This window comes from Lepidochelys olivacea (assembly GCF_965140295.1).
Source record: "Lepidochelys olivacea isolate rLepOli2 genome assembly, chromosome: 7".
NCBI classification, from domain to species: Eukaryota; Metazoa; Chordata; order Testudines; family Cheloniidae; genus Lepidochelys; species Lepidochelys olivacea.
Window position 1 is genome coordinate 98,939,989 of NC_140417.1, and position 14,649 is coordinate 98,954,637.

The following is a 14,649-nucleotide window of genomic DNA, read 5'->3' on the forward strand; positions in this document are numbered from 1 at the left end:
TTCCACTGCAGAAAGATGGAAGAATCAGTCTCCAGGGACAAAGTTAGAAAGGAATGTTACCTTGAACCCATAAGTGAGGCTGTGTAAGAAGATTTAAGGAGGAGCACTACACAGGGCGAACCGCCTTGTGAAGGTCAGGAGCATCTTGGTCTGCTGGTTCAGACAAAGAATTAAACCCTAGGCTTCTGGAGACTAGCAGGTCATCTATGTGAAATAAGTTGTCCAAGAATGAGGCTGAGTTTTTCAATATATGATAGATTGAAAGCTGTGACAAAAATATTCTGAGGACCACCAGCAAGGAGTATTAATGCAAGTGCGTCTTGACTGACTCGGTCCCACAAATTTCCATGTTAAAAGTTTTTCTCCAAGAAGGCATATGATTATTCTATCCCTTCCATGCTTACAGCAGAACCAAGGTACTAATGGGCTTCTGGGCTAAGTTGTGATTCTGACTTTTGAGAGGGAAGAGGAGAAATGTAGGATCAGTGAAACTATGAAGCCATAAGTACTGGGTATACTTATATCTGTTGACATATCATAAATGGAGGGGGCATTTCTCACAAAATCATCTCCATCAACTAAAGGAGAAGGAACACACTGCACCTGAAGGAGACTGACTCCGCAAAACACTGAGTGTAAGGAAAAACATTCAAAGCCCCTGACTCTATCCTAACTAATCCTGAGGTAAAAACATGGTTGGGGGAAAAAAAAGTCAAGGTAAAAATCTAAGCAGAAGTCTAGCCTCTATCTGCTAAGACAAGGAAACAGCAGAGAAGCATGAATCATCCACTCTCCTTTAGAGGAAGAATGTGATTTTGAAGAAGTCTGCTATTTTTATTTGCTGTTAGGAAAAAATCTACTCCTCTGACTTAAGGAGGGATGTTTGAAAAAAAGTTTCTCCTCCTTAAGAAATAAGTATACACATATGAATATACAGTAAAAGGTTTGGGTAGCATGCACAACGTATTTGCATTTAGTAATTTGTTTCTGTTATTCCCCATCAAGCTGACAAAGATTTGCAGTTGAACCAGTGACCTCCTGAGGAGTGAGACTTCCTTTATATTTTAAAATTCTATGAAAAGTGTGACATACCCATTTGAATAAACCTTTCTTTCAGAAGCTGTTATATGCACTATTTTCATAAACAAAAAGGAGACTGATATACAATGTTGAAATGTACAGGGATTTGTTCTGTTGTTTCACAGCTGATGTCCCTGGTGTTCTGTTTAACAGGTGATCATGAGATAATGGACAAACCTTGTGAAAGGTAATAGGGTATGGGTTTTCATCCTGTAGGTCATGATCACCCTCCCCTCTGCCCTTCCTTTACAGGGCGGGGAGTCCTGAAATTATGGGAAAGAATCCAAAATTTATTTCTGTTGCAATGAGGTCAGATTACAGAAAAGTTGAGAACACACCGGATTAGAAGACTAAATAATTTATTTGTGGACAGAGGTATAACACAGAAAAGTGATTTAGTGGAGAAAGTAGACTGTTTAAATCTAAGTCCATGTCAAGAAAGAAAACCAATTATTTTTAACTTTACAAACAGGAGGGGACTGTCCATTCAGAAATTCAACGTTCTTTCACTCAGTGTTGATGAGCTGACACTTCCATAAAACGTAGATGATTCCAGTCAAATGCTGGATAAGGCGACAGAAACATTCTCTAAGGAGCTAGGTTGAAAAATTGCCAAAGGGACTGTAACGTCAACAGGACAGACAAAAAAGCAGCTTTGGCTGTTAGAATGCCAAGAAATTTCTACCATGCAAGGAACAAGGTAAACTATCCAGTTATTTCGTAACTTAAAATTTACAGATAGACTGCAAGTCCTTTTCATAGAATCCAGGTAACAGATATATCATCTGAAACCTTTTTAAGTTTTCTTTCCATTCTATAAATTGTCTAATTCAATTTAGAATAAGCAAACTGCTGTATTTGTAGAACTGACAGATATCTGAGGGAAATTGTTTGCTAGTGTTCTGGAAAAAAGTGAATTCTGCATGGGAGACAAGGAAGAATGAGCCTTATTCTCAAACCCCAAATGCTAATCAGAAAAGCTATCACTTTTTTTTAAACCTATAAACTAGTACCTTCAAGGCCTCTGAGTAAGGGGGTTTATTTGGATTACAAACTGGGCAGGGGCCTTCCTTTAAAATCTTATACAGTGGCAAGTATACCATCAGCAAATAATAACTGTGTAACAGTCAGATGTACAATAAAGTGTAGGCTTCCAGAGGCATACAAGACCCAGCCCAACCAAAGATACCAAGTTCTTTCACACTCACTTTGTAAGTTATTTTACGATAAAGAACACCAATGCAATTGTATACTGCAGTATTCCATATGAAACTTAATCACACTTGCTCCATTTTTTAAATCTATTAATTACAAACAATAAGGTTACACTAGTTGAAAGATAAGAGGGAAATAATTTTGATGTCATTTGTTTTCAGCATTTGATATCACTTTTGTACTCAGTTTCACTGCTTTCTTGTGTAGTTTCCATCTGTGTTCATCTTTCACACAGCAATAGGGGAGACAAACAGTTACAACTAGAAAAAAGTGATTGTAAAACAACAAAAATTGGCAGACAGATTCCGGGTCAGATGTAATACTTCAAACCAGTTTAAAACAAAACAAAACAAAAAAAAACCCAACAATAGTTTCAGTTCAAGTTCATACGATCTCTTTAGACTTGCCAACCGGCATTTTCAGGACATAGCGTAGGAGTAATAACCTACAAAAAAGCCCTTCCCTATTAATAGTGCATTATGGTGAAACAGCAGTACTACAGTACCCACCACAATGGTACTACAATCCAGAATGGAGTATTTTAGTGGAAACCATAATGTAAGTATTTACTATTAACAACATATATTAGAAGATAACCATTAAGATTTTCCCCAATTTAATAAGGCAGAGAGGAGAGATAGGGCTATATTTCAGATTTATTTAAGTGAGACTCTTAATTGTATGTATGGTATCAACATACCATGGTCATGTATGTAATGGAAATATAAACAAACATATTCCTGTCAATACAGCTGTTCCTTTTAGTTTGAAAGCTATTCCAAGCAGGCACCAGGCTCTGATGTTTGGGAAACATACCACATTGTGGGAACCACCAGAAATAATGTTGCATCACTAACATCAGGTTGCTCTGTCATTGAGGAACGGCCCTGCCACTGGACAGGGCCAGGATCAGAGAAACACAAAGAAAGCTTAAAGCCTACTTTTCTCAAGCTATGCTAAGGATATGGGGCTAAATCCTACCTTTTGAAACACATTTGTGCATGACAGAAGCAGAGAGCAAACAGAGCTTCTTACATAGCCTTCAGTCATGCAAGCAGAACATCAGGCAGGGAAAGTACTGCTGGCTATTATGTCAGCTTGCATATTACATCCAAGGACACATTCTGTGGGTTGGTAGGTATATCTTCCCATATTCCCCTAAAACAGCTAATGCATAGTTACTTCACTATTCTAAACACATGGTATCAAACTGAACATGTCTTGCATGGAATTAAAACTATGAAAAAAGGATACTATTCTGTTGTATGAAAGTAATGAACAAATGGATCCAGGATAAGACTATGAAATTCAACTAGAGTATCAAAAGATCTTGCTGTTTTACAAAATAAAAGTACACAATGAAATGTCCTTACCATTTGTAGACAGCAGGAAATGAGCAGCATTCTGTTGTGGTAACCACCTAATTTTATTAATTTTTTCCTCAATTTCTAGACTCTTCAAGTAGTCAAACTCAGGTTCATGACTCTGAAAGGTACTGTAAACATTATATTCTCCCCGAGAATGCGGACGGCTTTTATTCTGAAAGGAAGCAGAACATTTTTATTAATGAAATAGAAGTTCTTTATGTACCTAGAAAATGACAACACTTTATATACACTTTAAGAACAGATAAAATCAGCCAACTATTAATGACAAAATAAATGTGAACGAGGAATTGGGAAATGCTACTGGGCAAAGTCTTGATGAACTGGTCAAGATCCATTAGAATGATATTCTGTATAACTGGTCTTTTACAATACAAATTGTAAGTTTAATTTAAAATGTCCATTTTTGCTTAGTTTTAGAAATTGCAAAATCCAGTCTGATCCTGCTATGTTTGATGCACCAGTATGCCCTCTGCTGGCAATGTTCTAGCCACAGAATTTCACTGCACATTAGACATGCCGTATATGGTTATGGAAAGACCCCATTTCTCACAAGATGTGTGGTTTTGTAAAGTTTTTAAAATGTATTTTTTTTAATATACCAATGTTATAACATTACAAACTCTACAAAACTGCGCATATTGGAAGATAGTGGACTCTTACCACTATTGGGCAGCTCCAGTCCACAGTACGGTTCTGTGGCTGGTATGTCAGCAACAGAGAGCATGTGGTGCACCAAATAGCGATGGAGCAGGAGATCTGCAGAGAAACAGAAGTTTTACAGTAGATTAATATTATACAAATGTTTCTTCTTGTTCTTGTTATTTGGGACAGTCAACATGTAATTTCTAAAATTGCTCTGCAAATCGACATTAATGCAGATTTGCATTAAAAGTGTCCTGCAAATTGTCATCTCCCCTTACCAATATGTGGCAAACCCCCAACAATCAAGTAAAGATGGTCCAATCCTGCAATGTGCTGAGCATCCTAAACTTCCATTCACTTCAATGGAAGGTGAGGACACTGCATAATTCAAAATGTCAACTTGGCTTCCACTCTGTTTGAGGCCACTATGACATTCATTCCCCACTCTTATTAGCAGGCTCTTGTTCAGGTGCTTCCCTACGTTAACTATAACCACCATGAAATACAGCCACAATATGGAATAGGCTGGTGAGGCCTCAGGTAATTCCTTGTTTGGGAATTATCTAGATTAAAAAAAGTTGTGTATTATGTTACCCTTAATTGTACATAATTCTAAATATTTTTTAGAAAAGATTACTGTGAATAGTCACTGAGGAAGGAACAGGAAGATGCATCCTGCAAATATCAGAGTTAGCTCTGTGCCTACCATAGTACATTAACAGTTATCATGTGGAACAGGTAGTGAAGCGTATAGTTAAGGCTGACCAACACTAACTCATCACACTGCGACTCCCTTCTGACAACAAATATTACTACACGACCCCAGGAGGGGGGGACCGAAGTCTGAGCCCACACGAGCCTCCTCCACCGCCTCCCCCAGACAAAGCCCCAGTACCGTGTGGGGGGGTGGAGGGGGGGTGGGGGGAAGGGGAGACAAGACTGAAACCCAAGGGCTTCAGCCCCAGGGAGGGCACCTGTAATCTAAGCCCCGCCACCCAGGTTTGGCCCCAGGTGGTAGAGCTCAGGCTTTCAGCTTTAGCTCTGGGCCCCAGCAAGTCTAAGCCAGACTTGGTGACCCCAATAAAATGGAGTCCCGACCCACAGTTTGAGAACAGCTGCTCTAGCCCGGGGGGTAAGCAGGACTTCCCTGCAGTTGCCTGTCCCAGCAGCCAGGGACTGCTGTTGTGCCAGGCACCAGAATTAAAAGCAGGAATACCGTCTCCTGTCTTCTCAATATTTCCACTGCTGGTGCTCAGAAAATTCTGAGAAAGAAATAGCAGCATAACTACAATGCAAAGGGATAAGGAGCCATGGTGGGGAGACAGGGACTGGGACAAGGAGCCAAGGGGAGGAAGTGGGAAGGCAAGAGTAGGACTGGAACAAGTTCAGATTGACAGGACCAAGGGCAGAACAGTTTGTAGTCACTGAGTATGCTACACTCAGAATTTGGAACAAAACCCAGGATTCCTGAATCTCTACATTCTTTTATCAAATTCTTCTATCAAAATATGTACCTCATCTCCCTCTAGTGGCTGATCCATACAGAAGATGGCAAGTCTCTACTGCTAGCAGTAACTGTTAGCTCAAGACCCTGTCTACGCTGGCAAGTTTCTGTGTAGTAAAGCAGCTTTCTGCATTGTAACTCCTGAGGTGTACACACTGCCAAGCCACTTAGTATGCAGAAACTGTGCAGTTGCAGCGCTGTAAAAAAACAAAAACAAAAACCAAACAAAAAAATACCACACACACCACCCCGACATGAGGTATACAGCTTTCTGCATTGGGGATACAGTGCCACAGTGCCAGTGTAGACACCCTGGTTGATTACAGAGCTACAATTGGCCTCTGGAACGTGTCCCACAATGCCTGTTCTTGCCTCTCTGGTCATCGGTTTGAACTCTACTGCCCTTCCCTCAGGTGACCAGTCATCCCCACCCTGTGAATTCTGTGGGAATTTTGAAAGTCCCCTTCCTGTTTGCTCAGTGACATGTGCAGTGGTCTCAGTGCATCTTCCCAGGTGACCATGCCTGCTCCACGCACCAGGCAATCCCCCGCTTGGAGCAGTGCTGAGCTGCTGGATCTCATCAGAATTTGGGGAGAGGAGGCTGTCGAGTCCCAGCTGTGCTCCAGCCATAGGAATTATGATACCTCTGGACAGATTTCACAATGCATGACAGAAAGGGGCCATGACTGGGAAACACTGCAGTGAAGGGTCAAAGTGAAGGAGCTGCGCAACGCCTACCACAAGGTGTAGGAGGCAAACCATCGCTCTGGTGCCAAGCCTACGAGCTGCCAGTTCTACAAAGAGCTGAATGGGATACTCGGTGGTGACTCCACCTCCACTGCAAAGTCCACTGTGGATTCTTTGGGGGCTCGCATGCCAGTTGAGAGTGGACCGAGCCAGGAGGAAGAAATCTTGGACGATGATGTGGCAGGGAAAGGGGACCCAGAGGCAGAACGATGACTTGGAAACCAGAGATGTTTGCAACCAGGAGCTCCTCTCTACCCTGGAGGAGGCTAGCCAGTCACAGCTGTCGGATCTTGGTGAAGCGCAAACAGAAGATGAGGCCCCTGATAAGTGGCTTTGATTTTGGGAATCACTGAAGCGAGTTGTTGGGGGCAGGAGGGTTGTAGAAAGCAGGCTTGTGTCTCTGTGATGCGTGTACCACAACATGCCTAGTCTGAGCAGAGGAAGAGGGTGTTGATTGACTCCCTCACTTCAGAAGCATCTGCCTCAGAGATCTCCAGGAAACTCTCATGAAGATACCGGGCAACCCGCTGCCGCAAGTTCTTCGGCGGAGCTGCTTGTTTCTTGCCCCAGTAAGGGCAACTTTCCTGCACCACTCTACTGTCACTGGGGGGTCGGGTGGGGGGATCACTGCTGCATATAGGAGAGCCGCATAAGGGCCAGGGCGGTCAAAAAACAGGAATTGAAGAAGTGGTGGGACAGCAAGAGGAGGGACCGAAAGGAGCACATGGCGCACCAGAACGAAGCCACAGAGTGGCTGTTAAATGTTATGGAGTACAAGTGGACACGCTCCAGGTGCTACTAGCACTGCAGACCAAGCAGCTCCGCACACCGCCTCTCTTGCAGCCACTGCTGCAAAACTCTTTCCCATGCGCTCCCCCAGACACCACCAACACACTCTTATCAACCTCCTGGCTCCAGTCAGTACCCGCTGCATTCCACTCCTCCCCCATCACAGTCCAGCACTGTTTACTCCCAGTACGCACTGCACTCAACAACCGTCCCTCTGCAGTTTAGCCCTGCTGAAGTACAGTACTCACTGCACTGTACTCTAAAGGAGAAGGTTGGATATAATACCTGGACATACACAAATCTAACTGCCCCAGGACCCCACCTCCTCCTGGGACCCTCCCCTCCCCCTCAGTGCTGATGTGTTTTTTGTTTCTCTCTCTCTTCCAGTTGTTGATTTTTAATAAAAGAATTGTGTTGGTTTGAAAGCAATCTTTAGTCTATTAATTGAAAGCAAACATAGCCCTGAAAAGCAGCAGGCAATTTTCTTAAACCTTCATAATACATTATCTGCACCAATCACAATCACCTCCTAGCATTAAGAGCACTGCACTTCCAAGCACAGCAACAAATATTAGTGGCTTTCAGCTTCAAATTGCTGCCTCAAGGTATCCTTATGGCCCTGTGCTGAACCCCTCTAATAGCCCTGGTCTCCGACTATTCAAATTCAGCCTCCAGGCGCTCAGCCTCAGCAGTCCAGCCCTGAGTGAAGCTTTCGCCCTTCCCTTCACAAATATTATGGAGCGTACAGTATGCAGCTATAAGCATAGGAATATTGTCATCAGCCAGGTCCAGCCTCCCACATAGGCAGCGCCAACGGACCATTAAAAGGCCAAAAGCACCTTCAACAGTCATTCTGCACTTGCTCAGCCTATTGCAAATAACTCCTTGCTGCTATCAAGGTGCCCCATGTATGGCTTCATAAGCCACACCATTAAGGGGTAGGCAGAGTCTCCCTGGATCACAATGGGCATTTTGACTTCCCCTACGGTGATCTTCTGGTCCGGGAGGAAAGTCCCTGCTTGCAGCTTCCTGAACAGGCCAGTGTTCCAAAAGATGCGTGTGTCATGCACCTTTCCAGACCAGCCTTCGTTGATGTCCGTGAAACGCCCACGGTGATCCACAAGCACCTGGAGAACCATTGAGAAATACCCTTTCCGATTATTGTGCTTGGCGGCTAGGCGGTCTGGTGCCAGAATTGGAATATGCATGCCATCTATTATCCCTCACAGCTAGGGAAGCCCATTTGTGCAAAGCCATCCACAATGTTACGCACGTTGCCTAGAGTCATGGTCTTTTGGAGCACGATGTGATGAATGGCCCTGCACACTTCGTCAACACGAGTCCAGCGGTCAACTTTCCCACTCCGAACTGGTTAGCTACCAATCGGTAGCAGTCTGGAGTAGCCAGCTTCTACGGTGCAATCGTCACACGCTTCTCTAATGGCAGGGCAGCTCTCATTCTTGTGTTTTTGCGCTGCAGGGCTGGGGCGAGCTCACCACAGTCCTGTGAATATGGCTTTCTTCATCCAAAAGTTCTGCAGACACTGCTCATCATCCCAGACGTGAATGACAATGTGATCCCACCACCCAGTACACAAACCGTTACAAGATGGTGCCAAATGCGGATGGAAGCACAGGGATTTCTGGGATGTGAAGCAATGCCTCACAGGGCATTAGGACAGCACCCAGGATGCCCTGCAATCCCCTCCGCCTTCCCACAACTCTTAGCGACAGAAGAGAAAAGAGATGCTTTGTGGGATAGCTGCCCAGAGTGCACCACTCCGAATACTGCTGCAAGTTCCACAAGTGTGAACATGCTATTGTGCGGGCAGCTGACAGCGTGCACACACAAGCAGTTTCCCTTCAGTGCTCTTTGAGCAGCGCTGTAACTGCCAGCACTGTAACTCTGCCAGTGTAGACATATCCCCAGTACAGACCTCTGCCATTGGGGGGTCTAAAAGTCTGTGAAGCAGATAAGCCTATATATATATATATATATATATATATATATATATATAAAAATTACCCCAAAAGTGTGATTTTAGAAGGAAAAAGACTTTTTGCTCTGACTGAATTAAAGTCTAACCTTCAACCCAAATTTTCAGTGTAAAAAAAAAAAAAAAAAAAAGCTATGCAAAAAGAACCAAAAAATAAAAGGGGATGTTATGAATATCTGTCTATAAAACTCAAACTGTTCTTCTCTGTGCATGGCTCAGTGAATGCCTTGTTTGTGTTTTCCTGTTATTTCAATTCCAACTTTTCATAGCTTTGTATTTTTTTAAATCATCATCATCGAGTTGGGACTTTCATAGGATAGTTGAAATAATGTGTGTGGACTGACCCAAGACTTCAAATGTCTCAAAATAGCTTTGGACCTGCTGACTGTCTAAACATTTTTCTATCTGTGGATTTTCTGACCTGAAATTACAGCAATGAGGAGGTTCTTTGTTTGGTAAAGATGACCTAAACTGAACCCCATTGGACAATGCTCATGACTTCAGAAGAGGAGTACTCAATTCTGATTCCCCAAGGGACTCCTGAGGAGGTGTTCCAAAGGAAAGGAACCAGATAGGCCACCATCTTCAAAAACTGAAGTAAACGCAGTTGCCATAACTTGTGGGTCTGTTTGCTGCTGCAGTGGCTTCTGGCCTGAAAAAAAAAAGAGGCCTGTACTTGCTCCATCCTCCCAGCTGGCCACCAAGGGTAGGTTCCAGCAACATGCAACGTCTAAAATTCAACATTTACAAGCCTGTTTTCTCTAGAAAAGCAGCAACTTCTGTCAATGTTAAAACATCCAAGCTGATAAAACTAGTGGCTAATATTCTCAAACATGTACCAGCATCCTGAAGTTGAATTAAACCACAAAAGTATCAAATGTTCAAGTTTTGTGTTTTTTCAATATTTGTTAGTAGACAGACCTCTCTAATAAAAATGCAAGAACACTAAAGCTTTTTTTTGGACTCCAACAGATGGCTAGTAGCCATCAAGTGTGTGCACAGCTGAAACCCACGGAATTTGAGAAAGTTGCAAGGAAAGAATAAAGTTTATCTAAGAACCAAGCATTTTACCAAGTGTTTTATTGTTTTACCTCTTTTCTCGGCGTTCTCTATACATTTGGGTAAATAAATAATGCTTTGTTCCGAGAAACAGTTTTTGAGTCACTTTAATCAGATGCTAGTCATGGGCCCTCAGAGAAAAAGAGCTTACAGGTGCTGGATGCAGTTTGGCTTATCATGTAATAATAGTTGGGAAATGGGGCTGCCACCCAGAGATCCAGTCCCATAGTGGTTGGAACACAGGTTTCCACCACTAAGAGAGATGAAGGAATCCAAGCCTATTACCTGAAGGACACACTTGAGAGGGACCAAAAATGGTCCCATAACTGATGCAAGAAAAAAAAAGTTGACATACATATATTGACAATTTCTTTGTGGGTTGCACAGCCTCTGAGGACCTAGTGTGAATACCACCCAGTCAGCTTTAAATGTGACCAATCCCCTATGCTCTCACATGGTTCATCAAAAAGGTTGGAACATGTGAGAAGTCAATATGGCTCCACTTGATGGAATTTCTTTTTGGTTTCCCTAGGTTGTTAAGAAATGCAAATTACACACAAATAGTCACGTTAAACCAACACTAAGGTTGCTAAGTCAAGAACTCAAAAGTTCGATGACCCCAGAAATATTTATCTCCCTTGTGTATATGCATTATAATCCTGTCTTAAACTACATGATCATTTACTAGAGAGACATGGTGAGTAATATCTTTTATTGGACCAACTTCTGTTGGTAAAAGACAACCTTTTGAACCACACAGAGCTCTTCTTCAGGTCTGGGAAAGGTACTCAGATTGTTGCAGCTAAATAAAAAGTGGAACAGATTGTTCAGCCTAAGTAGTTAACACATATTGTAAGAGACCATTCAAGGTGGTCAGTTAACCTCTGAAGTCATAAAACAAAAAAGGGAGGTAAAAGTGGGTTACAGATTGTTGTAATAAATCATAAATCCAGTGTTTTTATTAAATTTGTGATTTTTAGTTTTGTCTAGTAAAGTTATGAATTCAAGCTCCAAGGCTAGCCTTTTGAAGGTGTTGTGCAGGTTTCCCTTGAGGATGAGGACTGAGAGGTCAGATATGCAGTGACTGTTTTGTGAAAAGTGTTCGCCCACCGGTTATATGGTGCTTTTGTCTTAGTTGTCTATGTGAGTTCATGCCATATCAGACCTCTCAGTCTTTGTCCTCAAATGAAACCTGCACAACACCTTCAAAAGATGAGCCTGGGGAGAACTCCTCCTGTCACCGTAGGAAGCATCAACACTCAAGTGCTACAGCAGTGCAGTTGTAGCATTTCACCTTGAATGGTCTCTTGAAATGTGTGTTAACAATGTACGCTAAATAATCTGTTCCATCTTGTATCTAGCTGTGACACTCTGGTCACCTTTCCCAGAACTAAAGAAGAGCTCTGGAAAGTTAGGCTCTTTCACCAAGAGAAGTTGGTCCAACAAAAGATATTACCTTGTCTCTAACATTCTGGGACCAACACAACTACAATATTACAAACAAATGATCATATACTATTTTTTTCCATATGATCCCTGCCTCATTCAATTCATAGAATGGATGATACTAAGGGAATGAGGCTGCTGTGTGTTGGACCTTGCCTCAATTGCTGCAGAAGCTGCACAGTGAATAAGGAAGGACATTGCAGGAAGAGAAAAGATGGTCTCACAATTTACAAGGCTGAAAGCTACTCTGAAGATCTGGATTTTATCCCCCGCCTCTGCCACAGAATTCCTGTGTGATGCTGGGCAAATCACTTAAACCAAACTTTTCAGAGGTTGCCACTAATTATGTGTTCCTCATTTTCTGAGTGCCAGGGGTCTGAACTGAAGAAACACTGGCACTCTCAACTGCAATGGAAATCAATGAGAGCTGTGCTCTGAACATATAAAAAAAAGTGTTATAAAATGCTAAATTCTCTACAAAATAAAATAAAAATAAATCAGGCCATGAGCACCTCAAATTATGACCTAAATTAGTGGCTTTACCTTAATCTCCCTGTGCCTCAGTTCCTCATCTGTAAAACAGGAATACCCCCACCCAACCTCACTGCGGTGTTGTGAAGATTAATGTTTGTGAAGAATTCAGATGCTACAATGATGAGTGCCACAGACAAGCCCATGAGGAAATTAATAATTCTGTATGCAGAGCAGGGTTTGAATTGTATCCAGTAAATAAGGCATGGGTCCATATATTGAACAATGAGGCTAAAATGAAATACTGACTACCCATTAACTGAGCACTACCCATCTATACACTTAATGAAGCAGGGCTCTGTAAAAATAGTATGTAAATTTGAATTAAAGACTGTCAAAATGCATACACACGAGGGGTACAAGTTAAGGCTGCATGGGACACCTTAATTCCGGTAATTCATAACTTCTGAGTGCTTGACTTTGCAAATTGAACATTCTTTTAATGTAGTTTTTATGTTTAACTCTATAACGTAGATATAAATGTAAGCATACTTGAGGGCTCAGAGACAGGATTTTCCTCAGGCTTTCAAAGCAAGGTATAAAAATGCTCTTTGGAGGCAGAAAAATGTTGAAAGAAAGTGAACATTCCACTTGGTAGCAACAACCATATAAAGATTTCTTTTACAGATATGGCAAAGCGATGGTAATCCAAGTATTTGGCTGTGTAAGGCTCAGACAGTAAATCTATGTTCTTTACATACCATGAGCTTATAGTGTAGTATCCCAATGTACACTATTTGTGTGTTGTAATAAACTGGATTATGCACATTTTAAATTTAACCATCTGTATTTATCCAGATTGAGGATACAGAATTTTTCTGTGTTTTTTCCCCCTTCTATTGTGAAGATTATGGTACAAACAATATGCAAATATGAAGTGTATATATACACACGCCAGCCCATTCTGAGTAACGCAGGAAAATTTTAACTGGTGCCTACCATCTCAATGACATTATCTGCTAAACAGTTGTTGAAGAAGGCCTTCTCTATGCTCTTCCCTGCCAGGTTGCCACATATTTTTGGGGTTGATTGGGAAGCTGCTGCCTCTGCTATCTTTGAGTCAGCTGCTCCTAGAACACAGCAAGCTGCTGATGCTTCAATTTTCAAGCACCCTCTGTTTTCCTCCTAGCAGCTGAGCTGTCCATGCCTTCTTTCTGAAGGCAGTTAAAATATTTCTAAAAGACTACAATTTTTTGTCACCCTGACCCTGAGCTTTAAGTTAAACAGCAGGGCCCATGGCAATCTGCAGAATAATTGTGATTGTACAGGCTAAACAGAAATACTTGGAATGGCCATTGCTTCAGATACATCATTGAGTTCAATAAAGAGATCGGAACAATTTCAAATTTTCTAAAGAAATATCATGGACTAGAAAACAACATGAGAACATTTAAAGTTGGTGATATCAAAAGCTGTAGCAATATCATGCATGTTAATAAATGAAAAACTCAAGAGCAGCTTCAGTAGGCACACTTCATTGTTTTTGAAGTCACTGACCTCTTGTTCCCTTTGAAATATAACCACTCTGCCACCCTTGTCTCCTGTCGCAAGAAGATCTCCAGAGTAATTAAATTCAACTGTTGAAATAATATCAGCTGTAAACATAAAATAGAGACAAAGTAGCATTATAATGTGTAAACTGAGCCAAATAGTTTAAAGACCTAGAAACTGAACACAATACAGAGGAAGATAACTATTCCACTTCGATAATATGACAGCAAAACAATCCTATCTAACTTACAGCATTACTATCCAAAACTAAAACCAATACTTTTGGGCATGTATATCTTATTTTTATATCTTATTGCTGTACATTTGCTGAGTGGCAACAGTTGCTGAATAGAACTAGGTAACAAGCGAAGCCCACAAGGGTATGTCTATGCTGGAAATACCCGCAGCTGGCCTGTGTCAATTGACTTGGGCTTGCGGGACTCAGGCTGTGGGGCTATAAAATTGCAGTGTAGATGTTTGGGCTCAGACTGGACCTCAAGCCCTGGGACCCCCAGGAAGGAAACAGGTATGAGAAAACTTCCCCAGAGGACAGGTTTCCTTCTAAGCTAATCTCCAACAATTGAGGGTTACAACCTAAAATATGAGCTTTATATCCTCTCAATTTTTTTATTTTTGCATTTATTGCAACAATTCTGAATATTTTTGCTACCCAAATAAATATCTAATCTTGTTTTCAGTATTGCTAAGTTTCTGGCCTTAGTGATATTCTGGGGCAATGAATTTCGCAGCCTAATAGGGCA

General features: G+C 41.8%; 1 protein-coding gene across 2 annotated transcripts in view; it reads right to left on the minus strand.

Moving 5' to 3' along the window:
- Nucleotides 1–14,649, minus strand: part of PPP2R2D (protein phosphatase 2 regulatory subunit Bdelta) — a 43,453-nt gene that overhangs the window by 13,460 nt on the left and 15,344 nt on the right. The window contains exons 3-4 of one of the 2 annotated variants that reach the window (XM_084634853.1): nt 13,895–13,992; nt 3,669–3,834 (exon numbers count right to left, since the gene is read on the minus strand). In XM_084634853.1, coding sequence (XP_084490979.1) covers nt 3,669–3,834; nt 13,895–13,992 — 264 coding nt within the window. Of the gene's footprint in view, nt 1–3,668; nt 3,835–5,839; nt 5,985–13,894; nt 13,993–14,649 lie in introns of those variants that run through there. The other variant, XM_084634854.1, reaches the window with a different exon arrangement.